Raw genomic sequence first — 20,945 nt, forward strand, 5'->3', positions numbered from 1 at the left:
TCACCACATTTCTCAAAGTCAGACTCATTCCCATTTAGTTTTCTTTGTTTTAACTATTATTTTATCCATTCTAGTATTCTGCCGTTTATTCCATGTGCCTCCAATATCCTTGTTAGTCTTTCATGTGATACCTTATCAAAAGCTTTAGTAAAGTCCATGTATTCTCCATTCACCGGAAGTCCTTTGTTTGAATAGCTGGTTACCGTTACCAAAGGTGTGAACAGCCTTGTAAGGCAAGATCTATTTTTAACAAACCCATGTCGAGTCTATTTTACAAGACTTTGCTGTGAGATGGCGAATGCTTCCCTCCCTTAGGATTCTCCCCATTAACCATTTGTCTGGGGTTAGCTTTGCTCTCTACTGACAATGTTAGCTACTGAGGTGGATTATAATGAAGTAATAGATAAATTTACACGTGAAAGCTATGGAATAGTGTACCCGCTAAAGTTACATAAGTGTTCTCGCCAAAACTACCGAACATTCTACCCGCTGAAGATACTAAGTAGTTTATCTGCTAAAGCTATGGAAGCCTACCAGCCAAAGTCATGAAATAGTCTACTTGACAAATTATACAGTCTACCCATCAAAAGCCATATAGGTCTATCCAATAGTCACGAAACAGTCATTTTTTACCCCGGTCAATAACAATGGAACAGGTAGTCTATCTGCCAACGCAATATAACAGTCTATTCGCTGAATCTCTGGAACTATCTACCCGTCAATGTGATGGAACAGACGACTCGTCTTAAGGTTCACAACACACCAGTATAAACTAACCAGGAAGAATGGAAGAGATCTTTCCCAGCAAGAACGTACTATCCCCGAGCCATGATAAAAAAGCCAACATGGAAATTCAACTCCATGTGGTGTAGCCTGGTCGTTAAAACTAGTTTCCACCCGCCACTTTGACGTGACAAAAGTTCTCCCATTTGGTCTCTTTACTAGCAGGAAGCTCCGTATTCTATAGCAAAGGATACAGATACACAGTCTCTTATAACGTAACACTTTATTGAAAATTAACATAGAAGATAATGGAGAGAGAGATATACAAGGCGAGAATGAGGGACGGGGTGTGTATGGCTACTGTTAATGTCTCGTTAGCCTAGCACCCACACATACAGTCCTGGGACCAGATTCACGAAATCGCTTACGGAAACACTTACGAACATGTACATCTTTCCTCAATCTTTGACGGCTTTGCTTACATTTATTAAACAGTTTACAAGCATGAAATCTTGCCAATCAACTGTTGTTATTGTTATAAACAGCCTCCTGGTGCTTCGGAGCTCATTAACTGTTTAATAATTTGAAACGAAGCCGCCAAAGATTGAGAAAAGATGTACAGGTTCGTAAGTGCTTTCGTGAATCTGGAACCTGCGCCCCTGACCTCAGCCCTATATTGATAACACACATTCCAACCTCAAGAGCTGCTGACATTAAACGTCACATCCTTAATTCCGCACCTTTTTGGCACGAGTCATCCCGCATGCTTATATAATTTTATTAGGCAAAAAATACACCTTTTCAACTACATTGTCGATGCTCCTATTCCCATTATAATACCCATATTAACCTGTTTGATACATTTGTACATGTATTTTTGCCATTTATGCATACACTGTTGACAGACACTAGTTGATAAATTAACATTAAAATAGTGTATATATATTTCATGTAAACATTCGAAAGTTTGAGAATGCTCATTTGACTTGATTATTCACAACCGTATCATAAAAAGGGTTTATCAACATTTACACTACAACCAAGTACATAGGGGGGTTAGAAATAGCCTAAGCTATTCTATCCCTTTGAGATGTATATCTTTCTTATCTCAGTAAACATACTTGAACCAAGTACATGAGTTTCATCTGTGAACTACTGACTCAAGAGTGAACTCGCAACACCATTTGAACTTAAGAGTGAGCTGGAAGCCTCATTTTAACCAAGTTGCATCAATTATAAAAAAAATCAAGAATTATTAACACCAAACATATCCACAAATTAAATTTCGCAAAATTCACAATAACTTCTTGGAAACATTCTTCATTAGATTTAAAGAATCTGTGAAGTCCATTACAGTCGAAAGGTTTATAAACTCTATGATATATATTTCATTGCTCGTTTAAGTTGAAATTGAGGAAAACAGGAATTTAGTTTTAAAACATCCGTTACGTCACCACACTACGCTACAATATATTTTCCTATGAAATTCTCTGAAAACTTCGTAAAAAAGGGAGAGGTAACTTAAATCATGTCGAGAATTTGCTAGACAATTTGTATACATTCTTCATAGTGAGTGAAGATTGTAGGAAGACCCAATGTATCAACATCAATGCACACCTGGGGCCAGATTCACGAAAGCACTTACGCAAGCACTTACGAACGTGTACATCTTTCCTCAATCTTTGACGGCTTTGGTTACATTTATTAAACAGCTTACGAGCATGAAAACTTCCCATTCAACTGTTGTTATTGTTATAAACAGCCTCCTGGTGCTTCGGAGCTCATTAACTGTTTAATAATTGGAAACAAAGCCGCCAAAGATTGAGAAAAGATGGACAGGTTCGTAAGTGTTTTTGTGAATCAGGCCCCAGGAGAGGTAACGCCAATAACACAACATACACAAGAAACCGAACCATCACATATATGCTCAGTATTGTGTTTGTAATTTCTCTACACACATGTATGTGTGTGTGTTTGCCACCACTGTGTAGTAGTCCACAACCATGGGCCAGATTCACGAAAGCACTTACGCAAATACTTACGAACGTGTACATCTTTCCTCAATCTTTGACTGCTTTGTTTACATTTACTAAACATTTTATAAGCATGAAAACTTGCCATTCATCTGTTGTTATTGTTATAAACAGCCTCCTGGTGCTTCGGAGCTCATTAACTGTTTAATAATTGTAAACAAAGCCGCCAAAGATTGAGAAAAGATGAACAGGTACGTAAGTGCTTGCGTAAGTGCTTTCATGAATCTGGCTCCTGGTCTGCTTAACGGTAAAGGTTTACGAGTGATAGCTTAAGTTATACTTTAAGTTCATAAGCATCTACCTGTTAGGAAGTGTTATAGATCACAACTAATCGCCAAAATATGTTTTAAGAGTTTCAAGATAATGTCCTTTGTCGAGACACTTAGGCTAGGCTTAGCTTGTTTACAAGTTCCTCACTTGTCACTGCCCAACTGTAAAGTCCAAGAAAACTTTCTGGCCAGTCACAAGCCATGAATGATTTAAAATGCAACAATTATCTTTCAAGAACGTCCACATTCGTATATGCGCATAGAGCAGCAAATTCAAAGTTTTCAAGAAGCAGGTGTTAAAATGCCCATGGTGTCACTACAGCTATTAAAAGGGACAATGTGGCTATGAATTCTGGAAACAAATATTTCTAATAGTTCCAATGAGAATCCAGATAGTTGAAATTTACCAACATTTATTCTTTGTTAATCAGTTCCCTCCAGATTCACGAAAGAACTTACGCACTTACGAACGTGTACATCTTTCCTCAATCTTTGACTGCTTTGTTTACATTTATTAAACAAGTTTATAAGCATGAAAACTTGCCAATCAACTGTTGTTATTGTTATAAACAGCCTCCTGGTGCTTCGGAACTCATTAACTGTTTAATAATTGTAAACAAAGCCGCCAAAGATTGAGAAAAGATGGACAGGTTCGTAGGTGTATGCGTAAGTGCTTTCGTGAATCTGGCTGGTGGCCAGAGGATGCCTGACACTACGTCCGCTGGCAACTGTGTATATTATCTCTCTACACTAGGCTACACTCTTACCAACCAGTAACTGTTGCAGGAAACATGTCCCTTGCTGCAATCTTAAGAGTATATTGCACAGATTTAAGACGTCTAGTGCTGCACAGCAAGGCACTGCAGTACAAAGAAAGAGATTACTCCAGGGGCCAGATTCACGAGGCAGTTACGCAAGTACTTATGAACGTGTACATCTTTTCTCAATCTTTGACGGCTTTGGTTACATTTATTAAACAGTTTACAAGCATGAAAACTTGCCAATCAACTGTTGTTATTGTTATAAACAGCCTCCTGGTGCTTCGGAACTCATTAACTGTTTAATAATTGTAAACAAAGCCGCCAAAGATTGAGAAAAGATGTACAGGTTCGTAAGTACTTGCATAACTGCTTCGTGAATCTGGCCCCTGCATATTAAATAATGTGATTTTTACCGTACATTTTACCAGAGACAACTGGGAACGAAGCATATTTTGAAATACTGATGCTGTATAATGAAATAAATAAGTCAAATAATTTAGCACAAGATTATCTTACAGATCTTAATCTATTTCTTTCCAAGATGGCGGTAGTTAGGGTGTTGTAGGGGTAACGACCAGCGTGGAATAACAAGTATCTCTTAAGAATCTTGTGAAATCACTTATCTTTGCGAGTAATGATGCTCTTGGTCGCAAGTCTCGTCAGATCATATTAGTTGTTCAACAACCTGTCCTCTTAAAAATAACGTCGCTTTTGGCCGTTTGTCTGTATGGCCGAAAGTGGACGTAATTTGAAAATGAATTTTTTTTTAAATAAATTTGGGATTTTTTTTTTCAACAACAGTACGTTAAGGGTCCTCTGATAGGTTAGATGGGCAGGAAATTCTCAAAGTTTCAGAACGGTATGAAAAACGTTAATTGAAAGTTTCCTCTTCTAACCTTACCGAGTAAGCCGGACGACTCAAACATAAAATGGAACAGTACGTCACTTTCGTGAGCCGATTTCATTTCAAATTACGTCCAAATATGGCCATAGTGAGCATACAAGCCAAAAGTGACGTTATTTTCATAGGACGGGTTGACATCCAGGATTATACAATTCCGGGGTCTCCCAGGGGCCAGATTCACGAAAGCACTTACGCAAACACTTACGAACGTGTACATCTTTCCTCAATTTTTGACGGCTTTGGTTACATTTATTAAACAGTTTACAAGCATGAAAACTTGTCAATCAACTGTTGTTATTGTTATAAACAGCCTCCTGGTGCTTCGGAGCTCATTAACTGTTTAATAATTGTAAACAAAGCCGCCAAAGGTTGAGAAAAGACGTACAGGTTCGTAAGTGCTTTCGTGAATCTGGCCCCAGGTCTCCACACTGGCATGGCAAGTTCACAATACACAACTCATGAACGCTCAGAAATAACAGTTTGCTGGGTCAAGTGTGCAGTAATGGTAACATTTAAAACAATGATCCGGTTGTACTATGAATACATTTAACTGGGCATTTTTAGATTAATGAACATTTACCAATCCCAATCTCTTATTAAAATTCTATTACCCATTGATACGATGAACTTTAAATCGGTTTCACAATCATTAGAAACTGTTACATCCCTTTACCAAATTACAACTTAAATTAAGAAACACAAAAACACTGAGGTATTACAATAGAAAATGGTACAAATGTGAACTTGAAGACACAAGAAGTTGACATTTATGGTGAGTATTAAAGGTTCCTGGATGTTGGGTCGGCGCCTCGGGCAGCGAACGACCACCTCACTCTGGCTGGCTCCAGGACGCCACCAGAATCCGCCTGGCTAGTTCCAGGACGCCAGAATCCGTCTGACTGGTTCCAGACGCCACCAGAATCCTTCTGGCTGGTTCCAGACGCCACCAGAATCCGTCTGGCTGGCTCCAGGACGCCACCAGAATCCGTCTGACTGGCTTCAGGACGCCACCAGAATCCGTCTGACTGACTTCAGGACGCCACCAGAATCCGTCTGACTGGCTCCAGGACGCCACCAGAATCCGTCTGACTGGCTCCAGGACGCCACCAGAATCCATCTGACTGGCTCCAGGACGCCACCAGAATCCGTCTGGCTGGCTCCAGAACGCCACCAACACCTGCCCGCTTTCACACAGTGGCGCGTGAACAACACCGCTGCTGTTATTGGTCACTGTGTCTGGAGTAACTTGCTTAGTATCGAAGAGTACGTACAGTCTGGGCGCCACTGATGAACTGTTACTAGTCCAGGATCAGTTAACTTCCTGGAAAGTGATCCGGGAGCCACTATTTAAGTGTGGATGGTCGAGGTATGCGCTGCTGCTGAATGTCCACGTTTGACAGGATACTTTTTCATGTAATATTTCATTAAATAAACATTAACTTGGGCGACAATTCACTATAAGCCTCTCAGTCGTCCAGTTAAGTGTTCTCCAAGACAGACATAAAACAGATGTTCACGACGTTTGTTCTGTATATTCTAAACATTATTGTGTTTGCTGTACAAATTCCTTTCTTTATACACAGTACAAAATGTCCACAGCCAGCACTGTTTATAATGTGTGTTCCCGTCTAGTGCAATAGCTGCCCCACGACTACTCTCACATCCAGATGCCTCCACTCACTACATCCAAAAATACAGATAAATACTATAAAATACATAGTGTCTTTTCATACATTCACAAATTTGATTTTACTATATATTTTTTTATGACTGAAGAACAGTGTACATGTCATAGAAAATGGTGAATGGTGAAATAATAAGGAAGCCCATTGAAGCACATAGCCAACCACGAGGAGTGGGTGATGGTGAAGGTGGTGGTGACAGTGGGAGTGGTGGTGAGTAGTGGTGACACGGCAGCTGTGGCGGGCCTCTGGTCACCAGGCAGCTGTGGTGACGTCCTTGACTTCACCAGGCAGATGCTGGTGCCGGGAGATGAAGTAACGCGGCCGTCTCACACCTTCTGATAGATTAGTGAGCCATCATCGGTGAAGCGACCTGTAACGTGATATCTGTATCAGTACCAGTCAATGGTGGTGGGTATGTGGGCCTGCGGGCCGCTCCAAGCAACAGCCTGGTGGACCAAACTCTCACAAGTCAAGCCTGGCCTCGGGCCGGGCTGTGGTGGGTATGTGGGCCTGCGGGCCGCTCCAAGCAACAGTCTGGTGGACCAAACTCACAAGTAAGTAAGTAAGTAATTATCAAAAGAAGGCACCAAACCGGGAAGGCTATGTAGCACCATCAAATACGCAAAATAATCAGAGGGTGCTAAATATCACCAAGGATGCCAATACGAGAACAAAAACGCATAAGGCGAACGATATCAAAAGTACCCGAGTCGCCAAGAATTCTATCGAGGGACAGGTGACCGCGAGGGGCGGTCGGAAAGCAAGACACACGCTCGTCTTGGAAGTCAGGACCAAACTCACAAGTCAAGCCTGGCCTCGGGCCGGGCTTGGGCAGTAGAAGAACTCCCAGAACCCCATCAAGCAGGTATATGTGGGCCTGCGGGCCGCTCCAAGCAACAGCCTGGTGGACCAAACTCTCACAAGTCAAGCCTGGCCTCGGGCCGGGCTTGGGCAGTAGAACAACTCCCAGAACCCCATCAACCAGGTGCCAACCAGGTAACCAGGTAATGCATGCATTAGTATACTTATATCTGGCGGACACTGGCCGCCTATCAACACTCTCCAACTATATATATATGCTGTCTACACCAGCTATATGCCGGAGCATTTACTTAGACTAGGACATGCTTGCATGGTGGCTTGTATATAGATAATTGACCCTGGGTTCGATTCCTGGGCAGGGTGAGACGTTAGTGCACTTTTCCTAATATATAATACCTTTGTTTATTAGATATTAAGTCACTGCACATCCTCTCATGTGTATTATATATATAAAACGCTGAACTGTAATGCCAATCCTGACCTCAAAAGCTTCATTGAAGGTTGTAACAGAACCCATGAGCACCACACCAGAAACAAATACCTTTTTGATATTCCAAGAGTACGACTTAATCAAACTAGAAATGCTCTACAAATCAAGGGACCCAGAATGTTGAATGACCTTCCCAACCATGTTAAAGACTGTACCTCTCTCAACCAGTTTAAGATAAAAGCTAAGCACTACCTAATTAACTCCCTGTAACCTACCTTACACTATAATGTCAACCCATGTCTCTTATTTTTAAACAATGCTGTTTGTCGACAAAATTGTATTTTTGCTGTTTTTCTGCCATGTTCCCCCTTTTTTATTTTTAAATTTTCTCAACACATTTTATACTTTAATCTCAATTAGTATTAAGTTTTAGTCGTTAGTGTTTTTCCTGCCCGAAACACTTTGCATAATAGTGGCTTTAGGCATTGTATGTACTAGCTCTTATCTATAAATTCTTCACCTTCTAGTGTGTGGTCTGGTCAACATCTTGGCTTAACGTGTTTATGACGTATTAGAACGTTGTTACAACTTGCTATATTGGTTGTTATAACTGGTTAGGTGTTAAAACTTGTTCCAACGTTGTACCAACGTATTAGTTTCGGTGTGTGTTTGGTGGGTTAAGTAGTTGAAGTGTATACAAGACTTCATAAAGTTCAATCGTGAAGTTGCTAGTCTCCGGGGCAGGCGACACAGACAGGTTTGGTTGTAACAGATTACAATAATTAAATAATTATTATTACAATTTAATTAATTTCCTAAATCTAAACTTATCCAATTTATATCCATTGTTTCGTGTTCTGTCTTATGTTGATACTTTTAATACCCTATTAATATCTTAACATAGCACTAAGTATTCAACAATGGTATTTGCTAATAGTCATATTTTATTATACTATATGTCATTCTTAAGCACTAAAACGTTATTGCATGCATTATTACTTGAAATGTAATGAATAAAATTAAATGGAAATATTTTTAAATTAAACAAAATACTGTATATAAGCATATTGCAAAAACGAATAAAGTGAAGCATCACAACTGAAAAACTGCAATTATAAATACTTTTAAAAGCATGTGAAGGAAAGTTATGAATAACAGAGGACGCCACCAGTACATGTCCCTAAATTACTCTACACGCCTGTGAACCAGATGCCAAGATGGTGTGCCCAATAGGCTCTACGTGAGGTCCTCCTCCAAGGCAATACAGGTCCTCCCCCGCCGGTAAACACCTGGGAGGAGGGCCACGACAAGTCTCCACAACCTCTGTCATATCTTGAGTTATCTCAACTCAAGATAACCGTATACCCACAACACCTTGTTCTCATTGAAACAAATGGGGGCAAGAGCCATGCCCAGGGGCAGGTGAAGATGGTGGGGGCAGGTGAAGATCTGGGGGACGTCAGATCGTCTAACTTTCCAGGCGATCTGGGGGACGTCAGATCGTCTAACTTTCCAGGCGATCTGGGGGACGTCAGATCGTCTAACTTTCCAGGCGATCTGGGGGACGTCAGATCGTCTAACTTTCCAGGCGATCTGGGGGACGTCAGATCGTCTAACTTTCCAGGCGATCTGGGGGACGTCAGATCGTCTAACTTTCCAGGCGATCTGGGGGACGTCAGATCGTCTAACTTTCCAGGCGATCTGGGGGACGTCAGATCGTCTAACTTTCCAGGCGATCTGGGGGACGTCAGATCATCTAACTATGCATACGATGTGACAGACGAGAGGTTGTGGAGAGTGGTGGAGACGCCCCCCCAAGACAGCCTTGTACACAGAGGCAGCGTGGAAGGAAGAGCAAGCGGCCCTCCAGACGGCCTCGTATACAAAGGCTGGGTGTGTACTGGCGACGCCCTTGATAGGGGGGAGAGGTACACTGTTACCTGCAGGAGGGTGTTCAGGTGCGCGGGGCTGGAGGAGGCTTCTGGTGTCTCGGGTTCGTTACCAGCGATACCGAACTGAGCAGGTCAATAGCTGCAAGATTTAAAAAGCCACACTGAAGAATGCTTCAACCTATACATTGTACACGAGATTAATTATGCTCCCCCTAAAGTAATCTTGGATCTACAGCGCTACATCTCTAAATACTCTACAATAAACTGCTAGTTCAGTACACAATACCCGAGGGTGTGGACCAGACACCCAAGTTAAATAACATTCAAGGTTTAAGTAATTACAATTTTCCGTTGCATTCATCATTGCTTACATTCAAACAGTTTTTGACTATTCAACAGGCCATTAAAAGATCCGCCACAGGTGTTAAAACATCTGCAGAGTTTACTGGTGTTCAACCATCACTTGAAGCCTCCCGACCTCCTAACTACCATATTGTCCCTCAGGTCTGTGATTGGTCAGTGGGAAGAAAGTGCTCTTGAAGCGCTTCCATAGTGACAAGGGGATAGATTCACGAAGTAGTTACGCAAACACCTACGAACCTGTACATCTTTTCTCAATCTTTGGCGGCTTTGTTTACAATTATTAAACAGTTAATGAGCTCCGAAGCACCAGGAGGCTGTTTATAACAATAACAACAGTTGATTGGCAAGTTTTCAGGCTTGTAAACTGTTTAATAAATGTATACAAAGCCGTCAAAGATTGAGGAAAGATGTACACGTTTGTAAGTACTTGCGTAACTGCTTCGTGAATCTGGCCCAAGGAGGCAGGAGATAGTTTCATAAATTCCTAAAATAACGAAGGACTCGTCAAGATATTTTGAATAAAATATTATTCTGATTTGTATGAACAGTGAGTGAGGTCGTGATGTTAAAGTGACAGCCGTCTGTAAGGACCATCTTCCTGTCTCAAGCCTCGGCCAACATTTTTAGACCTGCGTTAAGTGAGTCCATCAGAAGGTGAAGACTTGAGGTTATCTTGAGATGATTTCGGGGCTTTAGTGTCCTCGCGGCCCGGTCCTCGACCAGGCCTCCACCCCCAGGAAGCAGCCCGTGACAGCTGACTAACACCCAGGTACCTATTTTACTGCTAGGTAACAGGGTCAGTAACCATGTCAGTAACGTGTCAAAGTCTGGCCGATCATTGCCTCAAGAAGCTAATATCGATGTTTACATTTGGTAAGGACAACAGTCTACGTTTCTCTATATTAGTTAACCTAGCATCACATCTACCGGGGTAAACTCAGGACGCTAGGTCAGGTTTAGCAGCGTTAGGCCTGGTTTACACTGGATGGTGACCCTGGCCTGGCTAGAACAAGCCTGAACAATGAACAAATCCACAAGGGCAGTGACGAGGATTCGAACCTGCGTCTGGGAGCATCCCAGACGCAGGTTCGAAGCCTCGTCACGGCCCTTGTGGATTTGTTCATTTGACGCATCACGTTAGTGTGATCTCTGTGTGTGAAGCCTGAACAACTTTCCTATCTACGACATTCACTTTTCCACTGTGTCTGGAAGTAGAGTTGCCAGTAAACTCCAGCACAGTCTGTGTTCCCGTCTGATATTTAACAGCAATGATTTCATCCTAAAATATACAGGAGACATCTCCCGTCACGCAGGGTGCAGTCGCACCTCCACAGATCTCCAGTATCATCTAATGATACTGGTAATGGCTCAAAAGGGCCATCACTTACGGGCTATTCATGCCCGTGCCACCTTTTGGGTGGCTTAATCTTCATCAATCAATCATCCTAAAATATGTAGGTTTCCCTAGCGGGATGGAGAGAGCGTGCCACCGGTCAAAGCTTTATACACACTTCTGCGGCGATGCCAGAAGCACTCTACATATTTACTCACAAAACCGCTGTGATATTTACACTTACAGATCGCCATACAAACCCTCACATGCCATAGCGTCCCAGGAATGACTGCAGGGCTGCCGGTGCGAAGAAAAACCAAGAATGTATTTCAGTTAGTGTTAGAGGAAATCAGCATACCTTTTATTAGTTGATTTATCAAGTACACAAATGGAATGAAAAAGTGTTTCTTCAGGTCAAATAATGAACGATGTCTCGACCTGTGACCTCCAGCGGCCTCATGTGACCTCAAGCGGCCTCATGTGACCTCCAGCGGCCTCATGTGACCTCCAGCGGCCTCATGTGACCTCCAGCGGCCTCATGTGACCTCCAGCGGGTGAACAGCTACACATTAAGTCCCTACCAGTGGTGGTCCTTGGCTGACACACACACACACGGATACACACACGGACACACACACGGACACACACACACACAGAGGCACAGCTGATACTCTACCTTGACACAAGAACTATCTGGTTCCAGCACCTGGCCGCCTAGCCTAACCGGTTCCAATATCATAACTGGACTCTAGGCCTTATCAGTTCCAGTACCCACCAGACCTAACGGGTTCCAGTTCCTGGCCTCCAGGTCTGACTCATTCACTATGGTTGAAAGACAACCATAGTGAACATGGAAGACAACCTCAGTGAACCTGGAATACAACAATACTCAACCTGGAATACAACTATAGTCAGCAAGGAATACAATTATAGTGAACCTGGAATACAACTATTATATTGAACCTTAACTATAACTTAGGTAATTATGAATAACGAGACAATTATAACATGTATCGTCGTGTGCTAATAATGGTGACACCTCACCATAAGTATCATTCACCATAGCAACAGTAGGCACTATTCTAGATGAATATCTCTACGTAACATAAATCTAGGACCTGATGACCATCTTCGTTTTGGAATATATCGCACAACAGGCATGGATTTATAAGTAAAAGACAGATTAGAGCAGCTATCGGCAAGCCAGCGCTAAAAGATACAGCTAGTGAGCTGTACCTGTAAAGCTGTGGAAATACAGGAGCAGCGGGCGGTAGCGAGAGACTTAAGACTGTTCACTGTATGCTTGTAGACTCCTACGATCAGCTGGTAAAAGTCTTAACTCGACACTTGTAGCGATAAGTCAAGGAATGGGAAGCCGACCGTGCTTGTAGATACAGCACAAGCATTCTACTACTACAAGGTTACAGCCATAGCGATGGTACACACGGTACACGGTAGTGGTACAGCCATAGCGATGGTACACACGGTACACGGTAGTGGTACAGCCACAGCGATGGTACACACGGTACACGGTAGTGGTACAGCACAAGTACTGTACCACTACAAGAGTTATTATATATTCATACAAAACTTGTTAAATGGAAAATATATATAAAATAATACTTTAGTGAACATTATTATTTCTGCTTAATTTATAACATGGAAGTGTACACGTGTGCCTTAAAATATTGATTTAATTATTGTAATGTTATATATATTTTGGTTAACTGAAAATGATATATTGAAGAAATAAAACACAGGACAAATGCTCCTGAGAACACCTGAAGAACACCTGAAGAACACCTGAAGAACACAAGTATTAACATCAAATCTGAATATTATCGTAAGTGATCTGCTGAACACGATCTAATTACACATAACTTGCCTCGCTAACTACCAGCTTAACTAGTGCAACATGCAACAGGCTACGTGCAAACTGGAGCAGAGGCAGGTGTGTTGCCTGGTGTGTCGCCAGGTATGCCGCCAGGTATGCCGCCAGGTATGCCGCCTGGTGTGTCGCCAGGTGTGTCGCCAGGTGACCGACATATGTGCACTCTACTGCTGCATTAGGCGTCCTGAAGCCTCCTCCACTCAAGTCAGATATGTACATATATTTTTACATATCTGATGTTTGCAGGCAGATATGTAAAAGGAAGATCTATGAGAAAACTGATTTACATGAACGATATTCCCGCTTCTCGGTGCATATACAATCAGTTTAGTCCAGGACTAAAGTATACTTGCTGGTTGGTCACTATGGAGTTGTGGTGGTCTAAATCACCCATCAGAGGCTAATAACCTTTAACCAAACCATGAGCTGGAATAATTGTCTAATCAAGTTAAACTTTAGTTAACTAACTTGGATTAAAATTGGGTTAAAAGGTGCCAAAAATGGTCAGTGCAGACTTAGAGCGTTTGTTAAGTATCGTTACTGTACAGGGAGAACATTTGTACACATCTGCTGCTGCTGTACTTAGGCAGTGTTGAGTGTGTATGAGGCAGAAGGTGGACAGGTGATAGTGCAGAGGAGCGAGGGTGTATAGCAGGCGTGAAGACACTAACTAGATCAGTAATAACTGGTGGGTTGTCGCGGGTGTTAATGACGGACCATTAGCCTGGTGACCAGCAGGGAAGAGGCCTACCATTAGCCCGGGGGGTCCTCCAGTACCCATGGTCCTACCATTAGCCCGGGGGGTCCTCCAGTACCTATGGTCCTACCATTAGCCCGGGGGGCCCTCCAGTACCCATGGTCCTACCATTAGCCCGGGGCCCTCCAGTACCCATGGTCCTACCATTAGCCCGGGGCCCTCCAGTACCCATGGTCCTACCATTAGCCCGGGGCCCTCCAGTACCCATGGTCCTACCATTAGCCCGGGGTCCTCCAGTACCCATGGTCCTACCATTAGCCCGGGGTCCTCCAGTACCCATGGTCCTACCATTAGCCCGGGGGGAGGCCCCCAGTACCCATGGTCCTACCATTAGCCCGGGGGCCCTCCAGTACCCATGGTCCTACCATTAGCCCGGGGTCCTCCAGTACCCATGGTCCTACCATTAGCCAGGGGCCCTCCAGTACCCATGGTCCTACCATTAGCCCGGGGGGCACTCCAGTACCCATGGTCCTACCATTAGCCAGGGGCCCTCCAGTACCCATGGTCCTACCATTAGCCCGGGGTCCTCCAGTACCCACGGTCCTACCATTAGCCCGGGGGGGGGCCCAGTACCCATGGTCCTACCATTAGCCCGGGGGGCCCTCCAGTACCCATGGTCCTACCATTAGCCAGGGGCCCACGGAGCTCTTCAGTGAAAACCAAATAACTTTCTGTTGTACCTTAGATGCTTATGGATCCACATCCAATGTTTTGTAGACAAAATTGATTTCAATTTTTGATAAATTGAGTTACTCAAGTAAGTGCTAAGATGAGTTGCATGGCTAGCTTGCAATTCACTTTAAATAATTTAAAAGTAAATTCAGAATTTTACGTAAAGGTAGATCGCCTGTAACATAAGTGCGTGAGATGCTAAATGATTAGATTCAAGTCCTTCAAAAATTAATTTTGAACACACTTTGAACAACATATTAACAGTTAATCTAGCTTCCTGAAAGGCTGATGAGTCACAATAACGTGGCTGAAGTATGTTGACCAGACCACACTAGAAGGTGAAGGGACGACGACGTTTCGGTCTGTCCTGGACCATTCTCAAGTCCACCTTGAGAACTTGGGGACTTGAGAATGGTCCAGGATTGACAAACGTCGTCGTCCCTTCACCTTCTGGTGTGTGGTCTGGTCAACTCTCTTACTCTTGCAATTAAGAACTTAAAGTTGCCGTTAAACGGGACTTAAGACCCCATACACATCACAGTACAACAGGCCGTTTTCCCCGTGTTGTTCCAAGACCATTGCACGGAGAGAAGCAGTCCCCCACCACCGAGTTACCAGACAAGCAGTGTACTAGTACACAGCTACTCTACAAAGCCACTACTAGGCAAGAGGAGAAGAGCGCTGGCAGCTACAACAAGTGTACGAGACCAAGAGGTCCTCTTGCCTACCCTTTACACTAAGGTCTCCGTCTGCCCGACTACAGGAACGTCAATATTGTTAGTATTACTCAACATTATTAATACAATAACCCGTTCTCGCACTTTCTTTAAGTCAATATTGACTTATTAAATACGTGCATATGTGACATACTAATGTATTGTGAATATTTTAGTTTACCTTGAAAACCTTCATAGAAAACACCGACCTTACCTAACCTTCTTAGTATGAAGCTTCTATGAAGCTTTTCAAGGTAAACTAAAATATTCACAATACATTAGTATGTCACATATGCACGTATTTAATAAGTCAATATTGACTATAAGAAAGTGCGAGAACGGGTTGTAACACAACTTACTGTAATTCTAAAAAAAGCAATAGCATTTAACATATTACCTTTTATTCATTATGTTATATATATGAAATATGATTATATATGAACAGTACATATATACACGGGTGACATTCCGCAAATCACTAACAGTCAGAACCCAGACGCGCCTCTACAACTATTATAATATGTTAAATAAATGACCTTAGCTTACTAGGTATCTTTTAGTAGTCATAAAGTTGTACTGGTTCAAGAGGTACTGGTCTCTGGGACCTGTATAGTACTGGTTCAAGAAGTACTGGTCTCTGGGACCTGTATAGTACTGGTTCAAGAGGCACTGGTCTCTGTGGGACTTGTATAGTACTGGTTCAAGAGGTACTGGTCTCTGTGGGACTTGTATAGTACTGGTTCAAGAGGTACTGGTCTCTGGGACCTGTATAGTACTGGTTCAAGAGATACTGGTCTCTGTGGGACCTGTATAGTACTGGTTCAAGAGGTACTGGTCTCTGTGGGACCTGTATAGTACTGGTTCAAGAGGTACTGGTCTCTGTGGGACCTGTATAGTACTGGTTCAAGAGGTACTGGTCTCTGTGGTACCTGTATAGTACTGGTTCAAGAAGTACTGGTCTCTGTGGGACCTGTATAGTACTGGTTCAAGAGGCACTGGTCTGTGGGACCTGTATAGTACTGGTTCAAGAGGTACTGGTCTCTGGGACCTGTATAGTACTGGTTCAAGAAGTACTGGTCTCTGTGGGACCTGTATAGTACTGGTTCAAGAGGTACTGGTCCCCATGGTACCTATACTCACAGTAATTCCGGAAGCACATAAATTCCAGCAGTGTATTAAAAATCAAGAGTGGATCACTGGACACTTCAGGACCTCTCTCCATCATGTCGACTTATATAAGAAATATAATTTACTACTCGCCAGTGAGCGGTATAACCGACAAATCTATAAAAAGAGGATTGTATGCAGGCGATGAGTCACAACGTGGCTGAAATATGTTGACCAGACCACACACTAGAAGGTGAAGGGACGACGACGTTCTCAATCGACTTGAGAATGGTCCAGGACCGAAACGTCGTCGTCCCTTCACCTTCTAGTGTGTGGTCTGGTCAACAGGAATGTATGAACACTTTATGAGCGCCTCCCAGAAGGGACCGTCTGTATAAACCAAATCAAGTCGACAAACCACATCTACAAACCAACGCTCGCTCAAACCACATCATAGATGTGATGTCTCCGGCTGCTAAGCATTGTTAGAGGGCCTCCTAGCGCAATATGCTAATTATGTCGAAACGACAACTCAGCAAATCTTGTGTGTGTACTTAGGAGCGCCTTAATTTTTAGTGTTAATGTTTTTAAGAAGGTTACGAAGTAGACCTTGGATCATTTATTTAATATTTAATTCTAGACGTTTATTTTGACTTGTGTTAGGATATATGACCATATATATGACCATGTTAGGATATGTTAGGTATATGTTAGGATAGATGTTAGGATATGTTAGATATATGTTAGCATAAATATATTTTACTCGTGGTCATATATCCTATCACTCGGAGTTTAAAAGTGCGATTAGTGATTCGCGCAATGTCAAATATTATTAATAAAGGTGTTACACACACACACACACGCATATATATTATATATCTGTGTAAATCACGAAAATAAACACGTGATTAAAAATGTGACAGTGTCAGACCACGGAGGAAAATTGAAACAGGAATTTCCTTAAGTACTTTCGTATATTAATACATCTCCTTCAGGAGTCGACTCCTTCTGAAGATGTATTAATATACGAAAGTACTTAAGGAAATTCCTGTTTCAATTTTCCTCCGTGGTCTGACACTGTCATATTATTATTATTATATATATATATATATATATATATATATATATATATATATATATATATATATATATATATATATATTATATATATTATATATATATACAGCCTGTATATTGACAGTCAATAAAAACATGACAGAAAGCTGTTATTTATATATTACCAAACATTAACATGAGAATAACAAGAGAAGAGTAACAAGAGAAATGTGTTAAATAATAGAAACTTCTTTAAACAAGAAATAAGTTATGCAATAGATGTTAACTATTAATAACAACCTGTGAGGAACCAGGATGTTAAATAACGGTGTTAAATACACGAGATAAATTTGTTCAACAAGAACTATGGGATTATCACATACAATAGTCAGCAAATTTCGAGGAACAAAAGTGTGCATTAAAGAGATGTTGACTGAATGTATATTAACTGAAAAGCATTAGAGAAAGAAGAGATAATTATTTAATAAGATCAAATGCTAAATAAGACATATTAAACAAAAAGAAGTGTCAAGCAAGACACGGGTGTATAAAGTGTTAGATAACAGAGATAAGGAATATATTAGAGAGAGAACAGAGTTGTAGAAGAAAATCAAATCAGAAGTGCAGGCGATGAGTCACAATAACGTGGCTAAAGTATGTTGACCAGACCACACACTAGAAGGTGAAGGGACGACGACGTTTCGCTCCGTCCTGGACCATTCTCAAGTCTATTGTGAGTCTCACAATCTCACAATCAAGTCTCACAATCGACTTGAGAATGGTCCAGGACGGACCGAAACGTCGTCGTCCCTTCACATTCTAGTGTGTGGTCTGGGCATCAAATCAGAAGTGTTGGAGAAGAGGGTGGGGCTTGTGGATAGTGAGAATAGCCAGGAGAGTAGTGTTGGAAAAGAGAGTGGGGCTTGTGGATAGTGAGAGGGGGCCAGGATAGTGTTGGAGAAGAGAGTGGGGCTTGTGGATAGTGCGACGCGCCAGAAGAGAGGGGAGACTCACCCATACTCTCGTCCCCATACTCAGCGAAGTCGTCATCGTGGGACGCGAATGAGTCGACGCTTTGCACAGTTTCCTGTCGCTTCATCATTGCCGCCAGTTGCCTGCAAGTGAGAGAGAGTCTGAGACACGTGCTCCAGCTGCTGGTCCCCGCCTCGCCCCACATTACAGCTCCAGGTACACGTGTGGATACAGGATACAGTTATAACTATATGAGATCTCCCAGCTACAACATCTAGATGGAATCTCTGTACCTGTACCTGGCCGCGCTGTCCGCTAAGCCCCTTTTACCGTCTAAAAAAGCCGTCTACCGTACTAAATATAACTGTACATTATACATTTATTTATAAGTGTATATAATTTATTGTGCTGCTTCATCAGCTATAGCAGCTTGGGCTTCTTCATAGACTACTACTTCTTCCATCACTACAGAACTACTAATGCATTTATTACTACTACTATTTACAGTGCTGGTCATAGTTATTCTTGAATCACTGTGACCAGCACCTTAGTTATTCATACATCTGTACATCTGAATGTACTATTGTGTAATCAAAGCCTCACTGCTACCCTCACCACGTCTAACACTCCTACACCAAACACTAATCATTCCTTCATTCCAGATTAACACGCACAAATACAGGAAAACCTAAAAATAAATAATTAACTGTGAAACAACACAAATAGAAAACGGAAGAAAAATGGTAAAACTGAATAAAGATAAGGTAGAAAGTAAGATAAAGTGAGTAGTGTGAGAGCAGGATACTCACACGTGGTACCAAGACCTCCGGTTCTCTCTGGTGGTGCGGCGTGCAATGAAGGAAATGAGAGAACATTATAGTGACAATGTTTGGCAGCTGTGATCAACAGCTCCAAGGTTATCTTAACACGTCTGTCACTTTGTCGCTGCCTGGGTGACGTTGTAATAGTAATATTTGATGGGTGTGGTATACATGTTGAGAGAGAGAGAGAGAGAGAGAGAGAGAGAGAGAGAGAGAGAGAGAGAGAGAGAGAGAGAGAGAGAGAGAGAGAGAGAGAGAGAGAGAGAGAGACAGACAGAGAGACACAGAGACAGAGAGACACAGAGACAGAGAGACACAGAGACAGAGGGAGACTGTACAACACGTTGGGGTGAGCCTTGAGCACCATGGGCCCTGGTGCACTATATATATACACCAGAAGCGAGGCAGTGAGGGTGGAGTAATGCACATGGTGCCAGCCACGCTCACCTACATGAGTGTGTGTGCTCGATGACTCTCCCTATACCACACACACACACACACACACCAGCAGAAACCAAGAGAGACAGCATGCAACTGGAGAGAGAATCAGTTATGCAGCTCCTGAGAGGGCGACGCTGAAAGAGATTTGTTATAAATGTACAGGCTGGGGTCATATCACGAGAAAACAAACTAGACCAATGAAACTGATATTTATGAATGAAGCAGCTCCAAGAATGTTAACGAACCTAATACGATATCTCAAAACAATTGAGGGTAATTGAAAGGGGTCTACCTCGAAAATGACATGAGCAAGGAGGAAATAAAAGAGATAGAACACAGAAGAGGAAGAAGAGAGAGAAGTAATAAAGAGAGGAGAGAGCGAAACAAGAGACGGGAGAGCAACACCCACACTACACAACACTGCAGTACGAGAACATACAAATTGTAACATGATGAACGAGCAGTCAGAGCCTCAAAGTAGAAGGAATTAGCTCCCACCAACTGACAATGACCAAAAACCCAGAGCACTTCCAAATCCTCCCCCCCCCCAGGTCAAGCATGCCAGAAATCTAACATGCATCTCCATCCTTACTTCCTCTCACATTACCCCAATACTTTGGTTGGGAACTAGACAGCACAATACAACACTAAAGACAAGATCTGGTACACCAATGCTGATGTATTGTCAAATAAAGCAGATGAACTCAAAGGACTGAGGAAACGGACCCTGATGTAATAGCATTAGTAGAGACAAAACTAATATGATTAGCAATGCAATATTTCCAAATGAATATCAAATAATGAGAAAGGAGTACAGAAAAGAGAAGGTGGTGTGGCACTGCTAGTGAAGAAAACCTGGATCTTAGAAGGGATTTCTTTTGAGGAGGCAGAGAGCTACAGGAACTCTATTGTGGAAATCCTTTCATTGGATTGTGAGAAAGTGGTCGTGGCTGTAATATATAATCACAAGAGAACCCCAGAAGACCGAGGCAAGAATATGAACTTACTAACAGTGCATGCTTGGATATTCTACGAGTCACAGACACAGCCCACACACTGTAAACAAAGTTCCTGGTAATGGCAGAGACTTACACCATGACCAAATCATCTGAGAAACAATGAACCCAAGAGGAAGAGATGAAACATGAGTCGGTGTAGAGAACAGTGGCGTACAATGAGTCGGTGTAGAGAACAGGGACGTACAATGAGTCGGTGTAGAGAACAGGGACGTACAATGAGTCGGTGTAGAGAACAGGGACGTACAATGAGGCCAATAAAACTGTAAATGAATGTGGCT

The 20,945-nt window shown here is 42.4% G+C and overlaps 1 protein-coding gene across 3 annotated transcripts in view; it reads right to left on the minus strand.

Moving 5' to 3' along the window:
• Positions 1 to 989: 989 nt before the first annotated feature.
• The window catches only part of LOC123772893 (uncharacterized), a 186,816-nt gene continuing 166,860 nt past the window's right edge, over positions 990 to 20,945 (minus strand). For all 3 annotated transcript variants that reach the window (XM_069323232.1, XM_069323231.1, XM_069323230.1), the window contains 4 exons: positions 19,196 to 19,222; positions 18,429 to 18,529; positions 9,568 to 9,658; positions 990 to 6,745 (listed from right to left, as the gene is read on the minus strand). In XM_069323232.1, coding sequence (XP_069179333.1) covers positions 9,582 to 9,658; positions 18,429 to 18,529; positions 19,196 to 19,222 — 205 coding nt within the window. In that variant the 3' untranslated portion in view covers positions 990 to 6,745; positions 9,568 to 9,581. The remainder of the gene's footprint in view (positions 6,746 to 9,567; positions 9,659 to 18,428; positions 18,530 to 19,195; positions 19,223 to 20,945) is intronic.

Source organism: Procambarus clarkii, chromosome 12, assembly GCF_040958095.1.
Source record: "Procambarus clarkii isolate CNS0578487 chromosome 12, FALCON_Pclarkii_2.0, whole genome shotgun sequence".
NCBI classification, from domain to species: Eukaryota; Metazoa; Arthropoda; class Malacostraca; order Decapoda; family Cambaridae; genus Procambarus; species Procambarus clarkii.